General features: G+C 44.3%; 1 protein-coding gene across 1 annotated transcript in view; it reads left to right on the forward strand.

Annotated features, from left to right (window-relative positions):
- ripk4 (receptor-interacting serine-threonine kinase 4) overlaps positions 1 to 3,531 on the forward strand; it is a 34,731-nt gene extending 31,200 nt beyond the window's left edge. The window contains exon 8 of the mRNA XM_052015008.1: positions 61 to 3,531. Coding sequence (XP_051870968.1) covers positions 61 to 1,265 — 1,205 coding nt within the window. The 3' untranslated portion in view covers positions 1,266 to 3,531. The remainder of the gene's footprint in view (positions 1 to 60) is intronic.
- The last annotated feature ends 21,789 nt before the right edge of the window (positions 3,532 to 25,320 follow it).

Here is a 25,320-nt window from a genome sequence, read left to right on the forward strand (position 1 = left end):
TTTGAAAATTCCATTTTGAGGTATAATCATTGGTTGGCTTGTGATCTCATCTTCTTCCAGAGCAATCAGTCTCCAACATACCAAAGAAGAAACTCTATGAAGCCATTGTGTCCGGAGATGTTGGAAAGTTGATGAAGCTCCTGCAGCCTCAAGATGTGGACCTGGTCTTGGATGATGGCATGAGCCTCCTCCACTACGCTGTTCAGCTGGACAATGAGGAAGCTGTCCGCTTGCTGCTGTTGTACAATGCCAACCCGAATGTTGCCAACAAGCGAGGCTCAACGCCACTTCACCTGGCCTCAGAGAAGAACCTAAAGGTCATTGTGGAGCTACTTCTGGGGAAAAAGGCTAACGTAAATGCCAAGGATGAAGATCAGTGGACTCCCCTCCACTTTGCAGCACAGAGTGGTGAAGAAACCCTCTCGAGGCTACTCCTGGACAGGAATGCTTCAACAAATGAAGTGGACTTTGAGGGTCGGATGCCACTCCATGTTGCTTGCCAGCACAGCCATGAAAATGTGGTCCGTGTTCTGCTGAGCCGGGGGGCTAATGTCCAAGCCAAGGGGAAGGATAACTGGACGCCCTTACATTTCGCTGCCTGGCAAGGGCATCACGTGATCACAAAGCTTCTCATCAAGCAGGCCAGGGCAAACAAGGAAGGAGTGACAGCTGACGGAAGAACCCCGCTCCACTTAGCAGCCCAGAGGGGCCAGTACAGGGCAGCTCGTATCCTGCTGGAATGCAAGGCTGCGGTGAACAGGAAGACCTTGAGCTGCCAGACGCCTCTTCACCTTGCTGCCGAAAATGGGCACACCAGCACCTCCAGGCTTCTGATCAAGCACGGTGTGGACATCGACGCAACAACAGCGGAGGGATGGACCTCCCTTCACCTGGCTTCTGATCGTGGTCATCTGCCCACTGTAAAGATGTTGATTGAAGAGAAGGCAAATGTTGAGGTCAGGGCTTCCCTTCAGAGGACAGCTCTGCATTTAGCTGCAGATAAAGGGCACAGTGAAGTGGTGAGGGAGCTGCTTGGCAGCACAGTAAATATAAACGTTACAGACGACGAAGGGCTTACACCCCTGCACTTAGCATTGAGGTCTGGACATTCCATAACTGTTGAGATCCTCCTGGCACATGGGGCAGATATTAATTTGCATGGAAGTATGCTTCAGACACCATTAAGTCTGTCACAGGAAATTGGGAGCAGCTTCCTCGATGATGCCCTTCAGAGCCTGACAGATTTCGATGTAGAAGTATTGTGAGGTAGCCAAAAATCAAGAGCGGTGGCAACGGAACTAAACCTCCAATCCTGCTGAGATATTACACAGGGTTACCTGAGATGGGGGAATGCTTGAACAGTAGAAGAGCTCCATTTAACGTAACTGTCCATTGAATGGGCTTTGACAGGAAGTCACCCGAGGAATTTCTGTCAGTACGTTGAGATTGTGGAGGACAAATCAAGAGGAATGCTGTGGACTGAGGCTTTGTTAAACCTTTCTGTACTCTCCAAACACATTCCATTGGGAACTTTAGTGGTTGGAGCATCCTTTGTACCCTCAAACTATTTAATTGCTGGATTGACAGCATGCCAACCAAAATATGCAATCAGTTCTGAAGTGTATCTCTCGCACCAATCTCATCATTTGTATACATCTTGCTCATGATAATCAATATTGCTGAACGGGATCTCCAAGGCATTAACCTGCAGTGACATTGAGCTTCATAATTTGTGCCAGAGGTAATGTTGCCTTTATGCTGGATCAATACTGTTGAACTCACTTTGGATCTGACTTGCCTTTGAAAGAGCAAGCATACACTTAATGGATGCATTAACTGTTTTAGTCTACAATTAAGTAAGCAGATTATCACCTGACCTATTGAAACAAAAAATGAAAAGCAGCACTTGAGCAGAAGCCTTCATGTACCACATTGAAGATGCACATAAAATGGGATAATGTATTTTTTCCATCCCTACATTTGCATATGTTAATTTGTCTCATTTGTTTGTTGTAACATTGTTGTGGTTGATCTGGTATGTTTCACTGAATCTAAGTACAATTTGATGCTTTTTCCTTTGATCCATAAGTAAATTGTTTGTCTGGTAGCATGCATGAGAATGTGTAGTAAACAAGTCTATTATATCCAAAGCCTTTCCACTATATAATCTTCATTATTACCAGTAGGAAATGAATCAAATGCCATATTATTTGTACTGTATTATATTGACCTTTGTGATCATACACAATTTTACTTCAATCTGATCTTTCCCTATTGTGTTTTGCATTTTTGCTTCATGTAATAGTTTTCAGGAATTTTATATTTAATAAGTATTATAAAGGAAAATGATACCAAAGTGGGAACCCTACAGAGATCTGGGTAATACTATCTGAATAGACTGGCTAACTTGCTTTTTCTTTGTTACACAGTTACTACAAAGGCCATTTCAAATGAAAACTTGTATAAAATCTCCAGTGTTTTGTTTTGCATTAATAGTCCTTTAATGTTTTTATCTATAAAAACAATGAAATTGTTATGATTCTTCTCAGAACCAAAGGAAAAGGGAGAAATGTGTTAGGTAGAAGTATATGTCGTGATCCTTGGACCATCAACACTCAAAAACTGTGCTGCCATTTACTTTAGAGACTAGTCACAAGTGCAAAATAATTTTTCTTTAAAAAAATGATCACAATATTAAACTTGTACGACTATTAAAGTTTCCCTTTGGCCAGTGTGACACAGGTTTTAAGTGCATACACCAAATTTTAGATTAGCTAAAAATATACTTATAGAAAATTCACAGCTTATTGCTTCTTATCTAGAGTCAAAAATTTAAAAGCATCTGCCAATTTGTAAATTTGCTGCATCATTATTTAACCTTTGGAATGTTTATACCTATAAGACTATCAAGTCTGAAAGGAATGTGCCTCCAGTTAATCATAACCCCACCTTAGCAGAATAGTAAGACAATATACAGGGTGTAAAGCCTGTCTGTTGAAAAAGAAATGTTTGTGGAGGAAGATGTTATCAAGAAGTTCCAAAACTCATTGAGGAAGTATCTGTGCCTCTTTAAAGCTGAACTTTAGCTTGAATGTTTCCAAGTTAGTGACAATAATTCAATACAACCTTGTGTTAACCCGAGCAAGTGAAAAGAATGTCCCTCTGCAGTGGCCTGTACCTCCTGACTGGCTGACTTCATTTTCAATACTCCACTGACTGTGGCTGAAGTACTGACTTTCCTTTTTCACACTTAGCCGTGTCGATGGAGATTTGCTGGGTAGGAGGTGGAGTACTTTACAGGGGTGTAAATAGAAAATACATCAATACTTGGGCCATTGTGCATCATATTTTAAAGTATCTCAGGTGGTGTTGTTGATTTTTCCTTTAATTTTTCAGTTATCTTAATTGCTATGCGATTAATGGAAATATGTACGCTTTAGTACATTTTAGAGGCAATGTTTGCTTTGTACTGTCATAGACTGCTAGTTATTCTCATTGTAACTAACATTGTTATTTCATTAAGACTACTAATAAAACAAAATTAATGGAACTCTTGTGGCCATTATTTTAGTGTTGTAATTATTTTTTTTCTTATTTGTCATGTTATCGATACAGACCCTGATAACATGAGGAGTAAAACCAGGGTGGTTACAGATTCATTGGACTAGGGAAGGAGACCTGGACAAAGGTGGTGAGGAATGAATTGCAAATTCCCACTTCTAATCATTTATTAAGCCGTTGACACTGGTTGAAGGCAGGACCAAGCCCATCTGTAATGTCTCTGTGCTCAACGGAACAAGTGTTGTAGTATATGTAACATTGGTTGTGGGCAGTAGTTATTGGTTTAAGAAGTGTATCATGTGACTAATTGCTTTCTGGCTGCAACAGTGTACATAGAAGGTTCCAAAGGTGGTCTGTGAGGTGCCCAAAACAATGTTTGCAAATTATTTGAGCTCCGATTGTCTCTTGTGTATAAGCCTGTACATTTTGTAATGGATTTCGTTAGAAACAAAGAACACACTTAAATGCATTTTTTTAATAACTGTTTCAACAATCACTTTTAAAAGCTTAAAATGCTGGAAATTCTTAACAGTTCAGGCAGGGGGAGAGAAACAGAGTTAACAATTCAGATTGATGACCTTTCATCAGAACTGTGAAAGCTTAGAAATCAAATGTGTTTTTAGTTGCAAAGAAGAAGGAACAAAGGGAATATCTGTGAAAATCAGACTGCAGATGCTGGAATTCTGAAATCAAAACAGAAATTACTAGAAACAGTAGGACTTTAGCTTCCACTTTGACCTATCTGTCTGTAGCCTCCTACACTGTTACAGCAAGTCTCAATGCAAGCTAGAGGAACAACACCTCATCTTCTGTCCAGGCATATTGCAGATTTCAAGACACAATGTTGAATTCTCCAGCATTAGAGAACTTGCTTTTTCCTTCTGTCTATATCAGAACTGGAAATTTATGCCGAGTATTGTTTTGGTTTGGTCCATAGATTTACATTGTACTAATTATGTCTCTAAGAGATATCCTGAAACACCTTGTAACAGAGTGGATTTTGTGTGGTTACTGTTGTTTTTAGCAGCAACAAGTTCTGATGGGTAGCCATGGGACAAATAAGCCATCTGATTTTGGTGGCATTGAATAAATAAGAATCTCAGTCAGCACATTGGAAGACATTCCCAGTTGTTTCCTATGAAAGAGTTTAAGGGGATCTTTACCCAAGTCAGATAGAGATGGTCCCTGATAACCCCTCATCCATAGATGTTGCGTACACAGGGCCACTCTTGCTCAGTAATCCGTTGGCGTATCAACCAGGTTGACACAGTCCCATTTCAGGAGTGGGTTTGAATCCATGCCATTCTAATGCAAATGAGTATATATGTCAATCTGAGTCAAGTTGACACATGTAGAAATCTACGGAACTGTAAATACTTGGAAAAATTGTCACTGGTGTAGCAATGCAACAGGATACTGTTACTGGACTAGCATACATTGGTGTGGACCATTGACCCAGAGATACATGTTTGAATAGCACCAAGGCAGCAGGGGAATTTAAATTTAAGTAAAAATCTGGAATTAAACCAAAATCTAGTAATCGGTAATGGTAACCATGAAACAGATTGTAATTAAAAACATACTCAGTTCCCTAATATCCTTCAGAGAAGGAAATATGCTGTTCTCATTCAGTCTGGTTTAAATGTGGCTGGACCCACCAAGTAGTTGACACTGAACTGCTTTGGAGTCAATTAGACATGGGCAACAAAGACAAATACTGCCAATACCATCCAAATACCAAGAAAGGGTACTTTACTTCTTTCTTTCCTTTTGTTCTGCTGCTGCAAAACAACAAATTTTACGTCAAATAAGTCAGTGATAATAAACCTGATTCTGATTCTGATTCGTTTTTTGGCTTAGATAACCAGCAATCTTTTGCATCAGACTGAAAAACTGGACATCAGCGATTTAGCTTGATGTGTGACAAAGCTTTGGGTTGAAAGCACTCTCGCCTCTGAGTCAGATTGTTGTGGACTCATCCACAATAGAGACCTAAGCACAAGAATCTAATCTGGCAGCACTGGAGGCTGGCTGCACATCTGGCTGGGAGTACTGAAAGGGTGGCTGCACATCTGGCTGGGAGTACTGAAGGGGTGGCTGCACATCTGGCAGTGAGTGCTGAAAGGGTGGCTGTACATCTGGCTGGTAGTAATGGCTGCACATCTGGATGGGAGTATTGAAGGCTGGCTGCACATCTGGCTGGTCATACTGGGTTGGCTGCACATCTGGAGGTGCCACCTGCAAGGTGAAATGTTAAAATGAGGCCCAGTCTGCCTCCACTCAGCTAAAAAAATCACATCACACTTTTTGAAGAAATTAATCCTGGTGTCTCTGCTCAAGATTATCCACCGAATATCACCTGCTGTTTGAGAGGCCTTGCTGTGCTGAACTGGCTTGCATTAACGCTGTCTACAACTGATATTCTTACATTGCAGAGCTACAAACTAGTTCTGTTAGAGGTGACTACACTTCCTGATGCCTGGGTAAAGGGTGTTTGATTGGAATCCTACTCAGCACCATTACAACTGTGGCTCAGTGGCTGCTTCATTGATTGTAATGGAGTTTAGATCATCCTCATGTTATGCAAGGCACTATAAAAATGTAAGTCATTTTATGCATGTATAGAACTGATGCCTCAGAAAATATTCTGCTAGTGAATTTATTTACATCCCTAAACTTGTTCACAGTGGCTCATATGTGCTTTATTTTATCCATTACTGGATGTGGATGCTTCTGGCAAGGCCAACAGTTTTTGCCGATAATCGCCATTGATGGTGAGCCCCCATTTTGAATTGTTAGAGACCTTCTGGTTCAGGTACTCCTTTGGTGTTGGTGAGTAGGGAGTTCAAGGATTTGGACCCAGAGACAATGAAAGAATGACAATGTTTCCAAATGTAGATGGTATATGATTGGAGGGTACTCTACAATTGGTGGTGTTTCCATTCACCTGTTGCCTTTGCCCTGGCTGGTAGAGGTCACAGGTTTGGGAGGTGCTGTCAGAGTAGTCTAGGTGTTCACTCCAGTGGTATACAGAGCAGCTCCTTTTGCCAAGGATGGAAGGAGTGAAAGTTCGGGGTACCGAATGGGGCTCCGATCAAGCTGGCTGGTTTGACATGGATATTGTTTCTCGAGTGTTAGTGAAGCTGCGTGTACCAAACATGTAATTAGCTGGAAGTCAAAGGTATCATAACCCTTCATGTTGCCTGAGTCTGATATTCATCACAGCCTGTGTTATCTGAGTCAGCTTTGATTGTTTTGCCTGACCTTTGTTCTTTACAGTCATCAAAGCAAAATGGTTTATCAAAAAGCAGAGTGATATTTCAATGAGCTTATACTTCTGTGCTACCTTAATGCTGTAATCCTGTCAGTAAAAAATAACTCTTATAACAGGTTGCTGACCTGAATCACCAAGCTCTCTTCACAGATTCAGCTGGGCCTTTCTGTGAAGCTTTTATTCAACTATCCAGCATCTACAGTCTTTTGCTTTAACTTTGTAAACAGCATGTGATCTGTTATTCCATGCCAGCCACCTCATGACTATTTGGCTCATAGGGTCATACAGCACACAAACAGGCCTTTGGTCCACCATCAAATATCCAGTTACACTAATCGAATTTTATTCTCCTCACATCCCCATCAACTTCCCCTAGATTATATGACTCACCTCGACCCGAGGAGCAATTTACAGTGACCAATTAACCCGCCCTTGAGTGAGAAAGCTGTGTGTTCATGTCTTTGGTATGGGATGAATTCACAGCCTCTGACTCAAGAGTGAGAACACAACTACTTAGCACCTGACAATGTCTGAAAAGGTCCTTGTACAGGTTTAGGCAAACTCTGACCAGCAATATAGCACATTCTAATTAATTCAGGGGCCACAACTCATTTCCAAGCAGAATTCAGCACATGTTGGTGCTAATTTTTCTGCAAGGGTACAGTGACACTGAATGAATTGAGACTGATTAATCCTCAGCTTTCTACATTTCTGGTCAGCACATTTCACAGTACTCTAGAGAACAAAATTACACCCAAACTAAACATTTAATGAATCAAAAAATACTGAAGTCAAGGATTACAGGAAGCCAGCAAATAATCATTTACTATGTTCATGTTTGATTATGCTTATTGTTATACACACACACACACACACACACACACACACACACACACACACACACACACACACACACACACAGTGTGATCAGGTAGCATAAACTGTAACGACCTATCATTCCCAGATGAGCTCAGTGTCCTTTATGCACACTTTGATAGGGAGAACTATGACTCACCCACACGAGCCCCTGCATCTACAGATGACCCTGTAATTTAAGACAAGGTAAGATAAGATTTCTTTATTAGTCACATGTACATGGAAACACACAGTGAAATGCATCTTTTTTGCATGGAATACTCTGGGGGAAGCCCGCAAGTGTCGCTACACTTCTGGCGCCAACATAACATGCCCAGAACTTCCTAACCCGTACGTCTTTGGAACGTGGGAGGAAACCAGAGCACCTGGAGGAAACCCACACAGACACGGGGAGAACGTACAAACTCCTTACAGACAGCAGCCGGAATTGAACCTGGGTCACTGGCGCTGTAAAGCGTTACGCTAACCGCTGTACTACTGTGCCTGCCCTGCCAGATTTCAGTCTTTGAGGCTGATATCCGGGCATCCTTCAAGAGGGTGAATCCACGAAAAGTGTCTGGTCCAGACGACGCACCTGGCTGAGTACTAAAGATATGTGTGGACCAAATGGCTGGAGTATTTACGGATATATTCAACTTCTCACTTCTGCAGTCTGAGGTTCCCACCTACTTCAAAAAGGGATCTATTGTACTGGTGCCCAAGAAGAGCGTGGTGACCTGTCTCAATGACTACCCTCTGGTAGAACTTACATCAACCGTGATGAAGTGCTTCAAGAGGTTGGTTATGGCACTAATCACCTCCTGCTTCAGAGATGACCTGGATCCGCGCCAATTTGCCTACCGCCACAACAGGTCAACAGCAGGTGTGATTTCTTTGGCTCTTCTCTCTGCTCTGGACCATCTGCACAACAGGAGCTCGTACATCAGGCTGTTGTTCATCGACTAGAGCTCGGCGTTCAACACAATCATCCCATCCAAACTTATCATTAAGTTTCAAGAATTGGGCCTCTGTACCTCTCTCTGCAACTGGATCCTTAGCCCCTTCATCGGCAGACCTCAATCAGTGAGAATTGGTAACAATATCTCCTCCTTGCTGACCATCAACACAGGTGCGCCTCAAGGCTGCGTGCTTTGCACCCCCCCCCCCCCCCACCACTCTACTCTCTATACATACATGACTGTGTGGCTAAGCACAGCTCCAATGCCATCTCCGAATTCGCTGATGACACTACTGTTGTTGGACGAATCACAGGTGGTGATGAGTCAGCTTACCGGAGCGAGATAGGACACCTGGTTGAGTGGTGCTGCAACAACAACCTCTTGCTCAATGTCAGCAAAACTAAAGAACTGATTGTTGGCTTCAGGAAGGGGAAGGAGGGCGAGCATGCGCCAGTCTACATTGGGGGATTGGCGGTGGAGAGGGTCAGCAGCTTTAAATTACTGGCTGATGACATATCGGATGACCTGTCCTGGGCCCAGCACATTTTGATGCAGTCATAAGGAAAGTGCACCAGCATCTTTACTTTCTTAGGAGGTTAAGGAGGTTTGGCTTGTCACTGAACACTCTAACAAACTTCTACAGATGTACTGTGGAAAGAATCCTGACTGGTTGCATCATGGTCTGGTATGGTAATTCAAATGCTCAGGAACGTAAAAAAGCTGCTGAGAGTAGTGGACTCAGCCCAATACATCAGAGTAGTGGACTCAGCCCAATACATCATGGGCACATCTCTCTCCACCGTTGGTAGTATCTACAGGAGGCGTTGCCTCAAGAAAACATCTATCATCAAAGATCCCCACCATCCGGGCCATGCCAACTTCTTGCAGCTACCATCGGGCAAGAGGTACAGAAGCCTGAAGTCCCACATCACCAGGTTCAAGAACAGCTACTTCCCTTCAACCATTCAGTTTTTGAACCAACCGGCACAACCCTAATCACTACAGTTTAGCAACACTATGACCATTTTGATCACTTTGCACTAAAATGGACTTTGTTTTTTTAATTGTGTTCTTTCTTGCAAAACTCGTGTGTAATTTATGTTTAAACTATGTTTTTCTTGTGAATGCTGCTTATATGATGCTATGTGCCTGTGATGCTGCTGCAAGTAAGTTTTTCATTGCACCTGTGCACACATGTACTTGTGCAGATGACAATTAACTCGACTTTGACCTTCACTCACACATACACACACAAATTGTGTAAACTGTTACTCCATCCACACCCCAGTGCAACACTAGAATCAATGTACACTTCTTTGCCAGACTTCGCCACCAGCCCATCGTACAATCCTATTGGTTCGGGTGACGACTGTTGGGGCACAGATGGAATACACATCAAGTCTTTCTGTTTCTATTCAGTCTTGTCCTGATCCAACTGCAGGTTTGGTCTCTGCAATAGGAGATCAGCTTGAAGCTTAGAAGCAAAAGCAAAATGCCACCAGCATGCTGTCTTCACAGAGCAGAGAGATGTCACTGGAGCCGGTTGCTGATCTCATTGGGCAGCTGGGTACCACAGAGTGAGCAGGCTGCTGCTGTCAGAAAGTAACAAATACAAACCATGAGCAGCTCATGGAACAGAAAGCTGCTACACATGAGCAGAGAGATGCTGCACGTGAGCAAATTATTTTCCTACAACAGAGATATGGCACAAGACCATAAGACACAGGAGCAGAATTAGGCCATTCAGCCCACTGAGTCTGCTACGCTGATGTTTTTAACCCCATTCTCCCGCCTTCTCCCCTTAACCCTTAACCCCCTTCCCAATCAAGAACCTATCCATTTCTGCCTTGAGTACACCCAATGACTTGGCCTCCACCACCCTCTGTGGCAACCAATTCCACAGATTCACCACCGTCTGGCTGAAGAAATTCCTCCTCATCTCAGTTTTAAAAGGATGTCCCTTTATTCTGAGGTTGTTCCCTCGGATCCCAGACTCTCCCACTAATGGAAACATCCTCTCCACGCCTTTCAGTATTCATAGGATGTTGGGACTCTCTCCCCTGAAGGACCAGCGACATCCACCATCCACCCACGTGCCTCTTCATAGTGAGCAAAGCCCTACTGAAGAGCAGAATGAACACAATAGGGATCAGATAGCTGAGTTTTAGGGACTGTCCACCAGGTTAACTCTGTGCTTGATGGTTGAAAGAACTGTTGAGCACCCTGGGTGCCTGCAGGTTGTTGCACCAACATCCACCTTGTACCTGGGATAGAGTCATAGAGTTATAGAGTCATAGATCATGGAAATGGGCCCTTTGGCCCAACTGGTCCATGCTAAGATTCCTATCTAAGTTAGTCCCATTTGCCCGTGGTTGGCTTACATCCCTCTAAACTTTTCCTATCTATGTACCCGTCCAAGTACCATTTAAATGTTGTTAATGTAGCTGCCTCAACCACTTCCTCTGGCAGCTCATTCCATATACTGACCACCCTCTGGGTGAAAAAGTTGCCCCTCAGGTTCCTATTAAATCTCTCCCCTCTCACCTTAAACCTATGTCCTCTATGTTCCTATATTCTCCAACCATGGGAAAAAGACTGCGCATTGACCATATCTATGCCCCTCATGGTTTTATACACCTCTGTAAGATCATTCTTCATTCCCCTACGCTTCAGTGAATATAGCCCCAACCTGCTCAATCTCTCTCCATGACTCAGTCCTTCGAGTCCTGGCAACATCCTTGTAAATATCCTCTGCACTCTTTCCAATTTAATGGTATTGTGGCGACTCACCGTTTAGTTGGTCGAACCGGCTCGGCAGTCGGGTTGAGCGGCGTCGGAGCAACGAGGCCCAAGATGGTGGCAGGCCTCATCTTTCCCGAGCGACGGGGAGAACCCACGCGCGGGAAAGTCTTGATGACGTAGTACTTACGTCATTGCCGGTTGGATTGGGTGGGAACAGTCTCCCTTAAAGGGCACGCGCAAGGCGGGAAAATAAACCAGTTCTTGTTCGACAATCCTCCGACTAGCGTCTTGTTTTATTTCGCGGTAGCAACCACTACAGTATCTTTCTTATAGCAGGGTGGGCAAAACTAAACAAAAATGCGCCCAGGACACAGGGTCAGGATCAGGATGCAGAGTCAGGACGCTGACGTCCCCTCATGAGGCACCAATTCAGCTCCCACCATGGCCTGTCAGGTAGCCTGCTCACCTGCACCCATAGTCAGCTATCCCAGACGGTTCCTTCGGTTGGCCCTGGGCAACTGTCTAAAGCTGGCTCATTCAGGTCAGGGACTTCTCGTGAAAAAACAACAAGACGCTGGAGGAACTCAGCAGGTCAGGCAGCATCCGTGGAGAAAAACTTTTTCGGGTTGACTGCCTGCTTTTTTTCATGAAACATTGACCATCTGCTCTTCTCCACGGATGCTGCCTGACCTGCTGGGTTCCTCCAGCATCTTGTTGTTTATTCATCTAGATTCCAGCATCTGCAGTCCTGTTTCTCTAGGGACTTCTCGTGGGTCTTAAAGGATGTCCCTGCAGACTCAAAACAAAAGGGGGAGCAGCCTTCCAGCAACCAGACTGCGGCCACACATGGGACACTGCAACGCAGCACCAAGTCCACCCAGAAGGCTGTCAAATGAGAAGGCTCCAGGGTGTGAACCTTCACAGGCAAATGTCATCACTTTCCATGGTGATGGTGCTCAGCTGATGGGGTAAGTGGTGAGTCCGGCATGGGAGCAGGTAGTCAGGTGTGCTGGTGTCTGACCTTCAGGCCCCATTGGAATTTTCGTTTGACCAAGCGTGAATGGAAATCCGTTACAATCTGAGCTGTGCTTGGATGCCAGCTGGTGACTCCCTTTGGATCCAACGGCTGTCAGTTAGCTAGAGTCATCCCATCCTACAAAAGTGCACAACCTCCCATATTATACTCCATCTGCTATTTTCTTTCTCAATCATTTATCCTATCCGTAACATTTTGCATCCATTTCCCACCTTACTTTCCCACCTGGTTTTGTGCAGTCAGCAGACGTGGATACTTCATACTCCTGAGTGTCCGGTCTGCCGCTCACCAGTTTCTTATCCAGCAGCAACAGTTGCCATGTGCACCACTGCACATCACCCAGCCTTGTTCCAACAACACTGCCAAGTTCCCAATGAAGCTTTAACACTGGCATCATCAGTGCATGCAAAGACCTGACCATGACCTCCCGTAGACACTGATCACACCAATACAGCAAAGGATTCTCCAGAGAGGGAATCGCCGAGCTCAGCAGTGAACCCCAGATTGTGCTGGTCTCATTGGTGCTTACAGGAGATCATGAGTCTGGCCTTTGCACACACTGATGATGTTAGTCTTGAAGGCACGCTCCCCAAATGCATGGTCCTGATGCAGGGTCCTGAACCCAAACATCAACAATTCTTTTCTCCCTACAGATGCTGCTCAACCATTGAGTTCCTCCAGTAGTTTGTTTTTTTGCGCCGGGTTCCAGCATCTGCAGTCTCTTGTGTCTCCCCAAAGACTTGTTTTTCAACATGACAGACAATTTCTCATTAAGGAATGTTCAGGAAAATGGGAATAAGAATTTCTGAACTGCATGGTCTACCATTGCATATTGTATAACTTGCATCATGAATCTTAACGCCAAGAATGCTGCTGTACAATATTGAAGCCAATCCCCTATTTTTAAGCATGACGCCTCAAGGGTAATCAAATCCTTTTTAATGAGGTTTGAATAGAGCTTTGTTTCAGCAAAGTTTTCAGTTGCGGCTCCAGTGGATAGTGCTTAGTCTATGTGGAAGTTGATGGTCCAGTTTTTTTTTAGCGAGAACATGCTAATTGTTCCTAGGTCTACAGATTCAAAAGCCCTAAGGTGGACTATTGTATAATTAATCCTACAAACTAAATAAAAGGCCAAGTCTATGCTTCTCACTGCCTTGGTAAAGCAGCCAGCATAATCAAAGACCCTTCCCACCCCGTACATTCTCTCTTCTCCCCTATCCCAACGGGCAGAAGTTTCAGAAGTCTGAAAGCACGTACCACCAGGCTCAAGGACAGCTTCTATCCCGCTGTTATAAGACTATTGAACAGTATGACGAGATGGACTTTTGACCTCACAATCTTCCTTGTTAGGGTCTTGCACCTTATTGTCTGCCTGCACTGCCTTTTCTCTGTAGCTGTTACACTTTATTCTACATTCTGTTGTTGTTTTCCCTTATACTACCTCAATATACTGAAATATGGAATGATCTGTATGGATGGCATGCAAAAGAACATTTTTTACTGTACGTCGGTACATGTGACAATAATAATAAACCAATAAAACAAATAAAATGAAAGTTAGTGGCAACATATTCAGATAGTTAACATCCATTTGGCCAATAAAACCACACCAGATCTCTTCAGTATTGGTATGAGGTGGTATGGTGGACTTTGTGCTTTGTGTTTCTGTGTGGGAGGTGAGTGTTGCTAAGGGATGTATTGGTGAGGGGGTTAGATTGTGTTTCTGTGTGGGAGGTGAGTGTTGCTAACGGATGTATTGGTGAGGGGGTTAGATTGTGTTTGTGTGTGGGAGGTGAGTGTTGCTAAGGGATGTATTGGTGAGGGGGTTAGATTGTGTTTGTGTGTGGGAGGTGAGTGTTGCTAAGGGATGTATTGGTGAGGGGGTTAGAGAGGCCTGGGACAAGGATTAGTACCCACCCTGCCATTACTTCATTGAGGCCTATTGGCAGGTCAGTAATCAGACTGAGAAAAATCTTTCGTAGATCCTTTTATTTGAATAAGTAAATTGACTGCCTTCAACAGGCTTGTTCCTGTCTGATGACCTATTTCCCATCCCTCTAGCCAATACAAAGCCCCCTCAATATTTCCCTTTCACTATATTTATCCCATCCATTACTTCCTACAGGTTCACCTTAGTTACAACACTGACATCTTCCCCCTCTTTTGTGAAAACAATTGCAAAATGTTCATTACAATACTTATCCACATGCTCTGGCCCCACATATAGGTTCCTTTCTTGGTTCCTAATAAGCTCCATCTTTCCTCAGTTATCCTTTATGCTTTTAGAGTCATAGAGTCATAGAGTACTACAGCACAGAAACAGGCCCTTCAGCCTATCTAGTCCATGCTGACCTGACCTTCTGCCTAGTCCCATCTACCTGCACCCGGACCATATCCCTCCAAACCCCTCCCATCCAAGTACCTATCCAAACATCTCTTAAATGTTACAATTGAACCTGCATCTATAACTTCCGCTGGCAGCTCATTCCACTCTCGTACCATCCTCTGTGTGAAGAAGGTTCCCCTCAGATTCCCCTTATATATTTAATCTTTCACCTATGTCCTCTAGTTCTAGTCTCACTCAACCTGAGGGGAAAAAGCCTGCATGCATTCACCCTATCTACACCCCTCATAATCTTGTATACCTCTATGAGATGTCTGCTCATTCTGCTATGCTCCGGGGAATACAGTCCTAACCTATTCAACCTTTCTCTATAACTCAGGTCCTCAAATCCTGGCAACATTACCTTGAACCTTGCGGAGTTTCACCTTGCAGAGTTGGGAGTTGGAACGAGATTTGGAGTGGGAGCTTTGAAAAGAGGAGAGTTTCTGTGCACGTGCTTGTGAGTTTCACCTTGTAAGAGTCTAAAAGAGGCACATTTGCAAATTATTAGTAGTTGATTGGCCAATTAGCAGCAGTGAATAAAAAGGTAGGTATAAGTGGAGCAGCCATTTTGGGAGTGGCCATTGTGTGAGTGGGCCAGGGTTAGATTGGAGCACTTGAGGCTTTGGCGAGAGGAGGCGGAGGCTAAGGTAAGTCTCTGGTAAGTTTGTTTCTTTCTTTCTTTGGTTTTTCCTTTAGTGCCAGGCTGGAGCAGTTAGAATGGCTCCAGGGGTCAGTAGTGTGTCCATCCTGTGAGATGTGGGGAGTTCTGGGAGACCCTCAGTCTCCCTGATAGCTACACCTGCATGAGGTGCCTCCAGCTGAAGCTCCTTACAGATCATTTTAGGGTACTGGAGATGCAGCTGGACAAGGAGTTCATAGATAAGAGCTACAGGGAGGCAGTCACTCCTAAGCTGCAGCTTGCAGGTAGCTGGGTGACTGTCAGGAGAAGGACGAAGAATAGGCAGGTAATGCAGACTACCCCTATGGTTGTTCCCCTCAATAACAGGTATACCGCTTTGGATACTGTTGGGGAGGACAACCTACCAGGGGAAAGCTGCAGTGGTCAGGTGTCTAGCACTGAGCCTGGTCATGTAGTGCAGAAGGGAAGGGGGGAGAAGAGGAGAGAGGTAGTGATAGGGGATTCCATAATAAGAGAGGCAGACAGGAGATTCTGTGGATGTGAAAGAGACTCCCGGATGGTATGTTGTCTCCTGGGTGCCAGGATCAGGGATGTCTCAGATCAGGTCCACAGCATTCTGAAGAAAGAGGGCGAACAGCCAGAGGTCGTGGTAAATATTGGTACCAATGACATGTGTAGGAAAAGACATGAGGTCCTGAAGAGGGAATATAGGGAGCTAGGTAGGAAGCTGAAAAGCAGGACCTCAAGGGTAGTAATCTCTGGATTGCTGCCTGTGCCACGCACCAGTGAGGGTAAGAATAGGTTGATTTGGCAGGTGAATGTGTGGCTGATGAGTTGGTGCAAAGGGCAGGGTTTCAGATTTGTGGATCATTGGGATCTCTTCTGGGGAAGGTATGAACTGTTCAAAAGGGACGGGTTACACTTGAACTGGAGGAGGACCAATATTCTTGTGGGCAGGTTTGCTCGAGCTGTTGGGGAAGGTTTCAACAAATTTGGCAGGGGGATGGGAACCTGAGTGACAGGTCAGAGGTTGGTGCATTTAGTGTACTAGTAGATGCAGAGTGTAGAAAGACTGTGAGGAAGGATAGGCATTTGAAAGGGCAAAATTGCAGTCAGTTGGATGGGTTGAAGTGTGTCTATTTTAGTGCGAGAAGTATCAGGAACAAGGGTGATGAGATTAGAGCATGGGTCAGTACATGGAAGTACGATGTTATGGCCATTACAGAGACTTGGCTGTCACAAGGGCAGGAATGGCTGCTGGATATTCCAGGGTTTAGATTTTTCAAAAGGGACAGGGACAGAGGTAAATGAGGTGGGGGAGTGGCTTTGCTGGTCAGGGACAGTGTCACAGCTGTAATTACGGCGCCAGCGATCGGGGTTCGATTCCTGTCGCTGTCTGTAAGGAGTTTGTACGTCCTCCCGTGTCTGTGTGGGTTTCCTCCGGGTGCTCCGGTTGCCTCCCACATTCTAAAGACGTACGGGTAGGTTAATTTGTGGGTTTAAGATGGGCGCGCGCGGACTCGTTGGACCAGAAGGGCCTGTTACCATGCTGTAAATAAAATTTTAAAAAAATGTCCTGGAGGGATCGTCCACTGAGTCAGTGTGGGTGAAAGTCAGAAACCAAAAGGGAGCGATCACTCTATTGGGAGTATTCTACAGACCCCCCAATAGCAACAGAGACACTGAGGAACAGATTGGGAGGCAGATTTTGGAGAGGTGCAAAAATAACAGGGTTGTTGTCGTGGGTGATTTCAACTTCCCTAATATTGATTAGCACCTCCTTAGTGTAAAGGGGATAGATGGGGTAGAGTTTGTTAGGTGTGTCCAGGAAGGATTCCTGACATAGTATGTGAACAGGCCAAGAAAGGAGAGGCCATACTGGACCTGGTACTAGGCAATGAGCCTGATCAGGTTTCAGATCTCTTGGTGGGAGAGTATTTTGGAGACAGTGACAATAACTCCTTGACTTTTACCATAGCCTTGGAGAGGGATAGGAGTAGATGATATGCAAGAGTATTTAATTGGGGGAGGGGGAATTATGATGCTATTAGGCAGAAATTTAGGACCATAAATTAGGAACAGATGTTCTTGGGGAAGTACACAACGGAAATGTGGAGGTTGTTTAGGGAGTACTTGCATGGGGTTCTGGATAGGTTTGTCCCATTGAGGCAGGGTAAGGATGGTAGAGTGAAGGAACCGTGGTTGACAAGAGAGTACAGTATCTTGTCAAGAGGAAGAAAGAAGCTTACCTAAGGTTTAGAAAGCAAGGATCAGACAGGGCTCTGGAGAGATACAAGGTAGTGAGGAGGAAGCTTAAGAATGGACTTAGGAGAGCTAGAAGGGGGCATGAGAAGGCCTTGATGAATAGGATTAAGACGTTTTACATGTATGTGAAGAATAGGAGGGTGACTAAAGTGAGCGTCGGACTGATCAGGGACGAAAGAGGAAACATGTGCCTGGAGTCGGAAGAGGTAGGGGAGGTTCTTAATGAATACTTTTCTTCAGTATTCACCAGTGAAAGAGAACTTGACACTTGTGAGGATGGCGTAAAACAGGCTGATATGCTAGCGCATGTCCATGTGAGGAAAGAGGATGTGCTGGAATCTTTGAAAAACATTAGGATAGATAAGTCACCGGGGCTGATGGATGTATCCAAGGTTATTATGGGAAACAAGGGAAAAGATTGCTGTGCCTTTGGGGATGATATTTGTATCCTCATTGGCCACAGGAGTAGTGGAAAATGATTGGAAGGTGGCAAATATTACTCCTTTGTTCAAGAAAGGGAGTAGGGATAACCCTGGGAATTACAGGCCAGTGAGTCTTACTTCAATGGTGGTCAAATTACTGGAGAAGATTCTTCGAGACGGGATTTATGGGCATTTGGAGAAGCATAGGCTGATTAGGGTCAGTCAGCATGGCTTTGTGAGGGGCAGGTCATAGAATCGTAGAACAGTACAGTACAATACAGGCCCTTCGGCCCACAATGTTGTGCCAATCTTTAAACCTCACCTAAGACTATCTAACCCCTTTGTCCCACATATCCCTCTATTTTAAATTCCTCCATATGCTTATCCAGCAATCTCTTGAATATGACCAATGTACCTACCTCCACCACCACCCCAGGCAGCGCATTCCATACCCCAACCACTCTCTGGGTAAAAAAACCTTCCTCTGATATCTCCCTTGAACTTCCCACCCATTACTTTAAAGCCATGCCCTCTTGCATTGAGCATTGGTGCCCTGGGAAAGAGACGTTGGCTGCCTAATCTATCTATTCCTCTTAATATTTTGCACACCTCTATCATGTCTCCTCTCATCCTCCTCCTCTCCAAAGAGTAAAGCCCTAGCTCCCTTAGTTTCTCCTCATAATCCATAGTCTCTAAACCAGGCAGCATCCTGGTAAATCTCCTCTGCACCCTCTCCAACACTTCCACATCCTTCCTATAATGAGGCGACCAGAAATGAACACAGTACTCTAAGTGTGGTCTAACCAGAGTTTTGTAGAACTGCATCATTACCTCACGGCTCTTAAACTCGATCCCATGATTTATGAATGCTAAAATCCCATAAGCTTTCTTAACTACCCTATCCACCTGTGAGGCAACTTTCAGGGATCTGTGGATATGAACTCCCAGATCCCTCTGATCCTCCGCACTACCCGCAATCCTGCCATTAACTTTGTACTCCGCCTTGGAGTTTGTCCTTCCAAAGTGTACCACCTCACACTTCTCCAGACTGAACTCCACCTGCCACTCCTCAGCCCAGCTCTGCATCCTATCAATGTCCCTCTGCAATCTTCGACAATCCTCCACATTATCCACAATACCACCAACCTTTGTGTCGTCTGCAAACTTGCCAACCCACCCTTCTACCCCCTCATCCAAGTCAATAAAAATCATGAAAAGCAGAGGTCCCAGAACAGATCCTTGTGGGACACTGCTAGTCACAGCCCTCCAATCTGATTGCACTCCCTCCACCACAACCCTCTGCTTTCTGCAGGCAAGCCAATTCTGAATCCACATGGCCAAGCTTCCCTGGATCCCATTCCCTCTGACCTTCTGAAGAAGCCTACCATTTGGAACCTTATCAAATGCCTTACTAAGATCCATGTAGACAACATCTACTGCACTACCCTCATCAATCTGCCTGGTCACCTCCTCAAAGAACCCTATTAGGCTTGTGAGACATGATCTGCCCTGATCATGCTGGCTGTCCCTGGTCAGACCATGATTCTCTAAATGCCCATAGATCCTATCTCTAAGAATCCTTTCCAACAGCTTGCCCACCATAGACATAATGCTCACTGGTCTATAATTCCCTGGACTAGCCATACTACCTTTTTTGAATAAGGGGACAACATTTGCCACCCTCCAATCCTCTGGTACCATTCCCATGGACAACGAGGACTCAAAGATCCTAGCCAACGGTTCAGCAATCTCCTCCCTCGCCTTGCAGAGCAGCCTGGGGAATATTCTGTCAGGCCCCTGGGACTTATCTGTCCTAATATTTTCTAACAGCTCCAACACATCCTCTCTCTTGATATCAACATAGTCTAGAACATTAACCTTACCAACACAGTCCTCAGCGTCATCAAGGCCCCTCTCCTTGGTGAATACTGAAGAGAAGTATTCATTGAGAACCTCACCACTTCCACAGCTTCCAGGCACATCCTCCCACCTTTGTCTCTAATTGGTCTTACCTTTACTCTCGTCATCCTTCTGCTCTTCACATAAGTGAAAAGTGCCTTGGGATTTTCCTTAACCCTACTCGCCAAGGCCTTTTCATATCCCCTTCTTTTTCCCAGGGCAAAAATGGCTAACATGAGGGGGTATAATTTTAAGGTGATTGGAGGAAGGTATAAGGGGGCTGTCAGAGGTAAGTTTTTTGCACAGAGAATAGTGGGTGTGTGGAACACACTGCCGACAGAGGTGGTGGAGGTAGATACATTAGGGACATTTAAGAGACTTAGATAGCCATATGAATGATAGAAAAATGGAGGGCTATGTGGGAGGGAAGGGTTTGCTAGATCTTAGAGCAGGATAAAATGTTGGCACAACATTGTGGGCCAAAAGGCCTGCACTATGCTGTAATGTTCTATGTTCTTAACATCCTTGTAAATTTTCTCTGCACTCTTTCAAGCTTATTGATTTCTTTCCTGCAGGTAGATGACCAGAACTGCACACAATACTCTAAATTCACACTCACCAATGTTTTGTACAACTTCAACATAACATCCCAACTCCTGTACTCAATGCCCTGATTTATGAAGGCCAAAGTGCTGAAACTATCTTTACAGTCCTGTCTACCTGTGACGCCACTTTCAAGGAAATATGGATCTATATTCCCAGATCCCTCTGTTCTATCGCACACTTCAGAGCCCTACCATTCACTGTGTAAGTCCTACCCTGGTTTGTCCTCCTAAAGTGCATCACCTCACACTTGTCTACATTAAATTCCATCACCACTTTTCAGCCCATTTTCCCAGCTGGTCAAAATCACACTTCAAGCTTTGAGTGCCTTCCTCACTGTCCACTCTGCCCCCAGTTTTGGTGTCATCCACAAATTTGCTGATCCAGTTTACCACATTATCATCTAAATCATCAATATAGATGATAACAGCAACAGGCCCAGCACCAATCTTTGCTGCACACCAGTAGTCACAGTCCTCCAGTCAGAGAGACAACCATCTACTACCACTCTCTGGCTTCTCCCGCTAAGCCAATGTTGAATCCAATTGGCTACTTCATCCTGAATGCCAAACGACTTAACCCTTAGACCAGTCTCCCATGTGGGACCTTGTCAAAGGCCTTGCTAAAGTCCATGGACACAACATCCACCACCTTTCCCTCATTAACCTTCTTGTTAACCTCCTTGAAAAAATAACTTTTTAGTTATTTTTCAGGATCTAGGCTTCACTGGCAAGGCCAGCATTTATTGCCCAACCTGATTTGCTCTTGAACTGAATGGCTTCTTTTGCCCTTTAAGAGTCTATCATATTGGTGGGTCAGGAGTCGCATGTAGGGCAGATCTAGTAAGGATGACAGGTTTCCTGCCCTCAAGAGAAGCAGTGAACTAAGTTGGTTTTCACAAAGTATGTTTTGTGGTCGGTGTCAATACTAATTAGGCTTTTCCACCCTCCAGATTATTACATGAATTTAAATTTCACAGCTGCCATGGTTGTATTTGAACCCAAGTCCCTGGATTGTTAGTCAAGGCTTCTTGATTATTAGTCTGATAATTTAATCATTATGACATCACTATCATGTTCTTATAAAACATATTTTAAAGTCTGCATTGAGCTTCTGGTTGCATTGTCATTTTATCCCTCCTTCCCACTCCCACACCAACCTGTCTGTCCTTGACCTTCTCTTCTGCTATGGAGAGGCCCAACACAAACTGGAAGAACAACGTCTCATATTCCACTTGGGTAGCTTATTTATTTTATTTATCTTTTTACCTATGCATTTATTAGTCACATGTACATCAAAACACAGTGAAATACATATTTTGCGTAGTGTCCTGGGGGCAGCCCATAAGTGTCACCACACTTCTGGTGCCAACATAGCATGCCCACAACTTCCTAACCCATGTGTCTTTGGAATGTGGGAGGAAACCGGAGCACCCGGAGGAAACCCACGCAGACACGGGGAGAACGTACAAACTCCTTACAGACAGTGGTGGAATTGAACCCAGGTAGCTGGCACTGTAACAGCATTACGCTAACTGCTACACTACCGTGCTTACCCTATGGTATGAATATTGAAACTTTCCATTTCCAGGTAACCCCGATGCAGTTTAATGACTGAGATTAGGGTGACCTTGGTTCTGGTCTGAAGGTAAATTCACCTGCATTCTGCAGTTTAATGACTGAGATTAGGGTGACCTTGGTTCTGGTTTGAAGGTAAATTCAGAAGCTTCCCATTGTCCCTGTGGATTCACTTCACTCCAGTGATTTCTGGAGCAGAGCTAAGAATGATTTTGTGCACTGATAATAATGTGCTCTTTCTAGGCTGGATTGAGCTGTGTATTTTATTGATGGCTTATTCAAGAGGAATATGGTAGCACAGCTCGTAGAGCTTCTACCTCACAGCACCAGAGACCTAGATTCACTTCTGATCTTGGGTGCTGTCTCTGTGCAATTTGTGTCTTCTTCCTATGATCACATGAGTTTCCTCCAGGTGCTCCAGTTTCCTCTCTCATCCCAAAGATGTATGGGTTCGTAGGTTAATTGACCAATGTAAGATGTTCCTCGTGCATTGGTGAATGGTAGAATCTGTGAGAAGTTGATGAGGATGTGAGGAGAATAAAAATGGGAATAAAATAGGATTGATGTAAAGGGGTGGTTGATGTCTGGTGCAAACTCAGTGGGCTGAAGGGCCAGTTTCCATGCTGTACCTCTCTGACTCAAGTGGGAAGCTTATAGGAGATGCAGTATACATGGAAACATCAACACCTGCAGGTTCCCCTCCCAGTCACACACCATCCAGGCTTGGAAGGAGAAGCAGTTCCTCTATTTTTGGTAGGTCTAACCTTGGAACTCTCCACCCAACAATACAGTGAGAGTATATTCACTTGGGGTTCAAATAGTCTGCTCACCACCACATTTGCTTGGCAGTTAGGAATGAGCAATGAATACTAGCCTTGTCAATGATGCCCCCAAACAAATGGCAGAAACCAACATTGTATTTTTAAAGTTACACATCATGCAGAGTTGCCTATCCATGGTATTTTACTTTTGTTTTCATAACTTGTTGGTATTCAGGATCTAAATTTTATTTTTCCTTCAATATGTGAAACCCTTCAATATGTAGACTCGATATTGGATGCTACGCTCCCACAGGGACACTCTGAAACCTTGCGGTAATATAGAACTGTAAGCCTTGTCTGTCATTCACTGGTAGCAGCTTGAAGGAACTCGACTCTTTTCTCCAGAATTATTTTACAATTACTTATGAATGCTAAAGAAACACATTTCATTTGACAGAAATAGTTTCTTTGTTCCTTCCTTTTTGACCTGATACAAACTTGTTGAGAGTATCACTGGATTTTGCACCACAAAGTCAAGGAGCTTGCCTTTTGCTGAAATGAGTGGTCTCCTTGGTGATTACTTCAGTTGCAGAGTGTACTCACTGAACCTGGGCAAGTTGTCAAAGGGGCGTGTTCATCAAGCACACATGTGCGACTGTGTGTTCAAGTAGCAGATCCACTCACTGACAAGGCCTCTTTGTCCTCCTCTTATCTATCCATCAAGGATGTGAAGACAGTGCTGTAGCAACTGTCACAACATGCACAAAAAAAGGAATAACTTGTCCTTGCTTGTCAAGCTGGGAGCACAATAAATTCAAACCCATCCTGGTTATTTTGTATGCGTATCTTTGGCAATGTAGTAAATGGATGAAATGATTGTGAAACCTCACTTATAAATTAACAAGCTCCAATGTATCTCACTTCAGTAGCAGACCACAATACTTGCATTTAGCTTGTAGGTACCTTAAATAGCGTATGGATTTTGTCGCTGATAAAATTCTTGGAAACAATGTAGAAACTGGACATATCCCTTACAGAAATTCAACCATGTAACTAACAATAGGGCAGAAAACTAGGATCCTTGAACCAAAATACTTTATTAAGGTTCTGTGTTACACCATTTACAATTATTGGGCAGGCACAGTAGTGTAGCGGTTAGCGTAACATTATTGCAGCGCCAATGACCCGGGTTCAATTCTGGCTGCTGTCTGTAAGGAGTTTGTACGTTCTCCCTGTGTCTGTGTGGGTTTCCTCCGGGTGCTCTGGTTTCCTTCTACATTCCAAAGATATACGGGTTAGGAAGTTGTGGGCACGCTATGTTGGCGACACTTGCGGGCTGCTCCCAGAACTTTCTATGCAAAGGTGCATTTCACTTGTGTGTTTCGATGTACATGTGACTAATAAAGAAATCTTTTAATCTTACTGTCAATATTCATAGCATTGTTACAAATCATAATTCTACTTTCAAATCACATTAACTATTCTACCTTTAGACCCTCAACTCAGCTGATAGTTGCTATGAATGAGCATTCCTCATATACCCAGTCAGGGCTGAATATACTTCACTGTGTTGATTACTTAGGTTAATTCGTTCTCCAGCTGCAGCTCGCCTGCTTCCAACTGCGATTCTGGCAACAGTCCTGATGTTCATACTTCCTGCTCTTTATCCTCACTGTTTTGGATGCCTGATCAGTTATCTTACAGAGTCATAAAGCACAGACATAGGCCGTTTAGCCCAACTGGTCCATGCTGACCAAGATGTCCATCCAAGCTGGTCCCAATTACCCATGTTTGGCCCATAATTTTCTAAACTTTTCCAATCCTTGTACCTGTCCAAGCGTCTTTTAAAAGTTGTTATTGTACCTGTCTCAATCACTTCCTCTGGCAGCTCATTCCATATACGTATCACGCTCTGTGTAAAAAAAAAAAAAAAAAGTTGCCTCTCAAGTTCTTATTAAACCTTTCCCCTGTCACTTTAAACCCATGCCTTCTAGTTCTTGATTCCCCAACCCTGGGAAAAAGACTGAGTTCATTCACCCTATCTGTGCCCCTCGTGATTTTATACACCTCTGTGAGATAAGATAAGATATCTTTATTAGTCACATGTACATCGAAACATACAGTGAAACGCATCTTTTGTGTAGAGTGTTCTGGGGGCAGCCCACAAGTGTCACCACGCTTCCGGCGCCCAGAGCATGCCCACAACTTCCTAACCCGTACGTCTTTGGAATGTGGGAGGAAACCGGAGCACCTGGAGGAAACCCACGCAGACACGGGGAGAACGCACAAACTCCTTACAGACAGTGGCCGGAATTGAACCCGGGTCGCTGGCGCTGTAAA

The sequence above is a fragment of the Pristis pectinata genome, chromosome 4 (assembly GCF_009764475.1).
Source record: "Pristis pectinata isolate sPriPec2 chromosome 4, sPriPec2.1.pri, whole genome shotgun sequence".
In the NCBI taxonomy this organism is placed as follows: Eukaryota; Metazoa; Chordata; class Chondrichthyes; order Rhinopristiformes; family Pristidae; genus Pristis; species Pristis pectinata.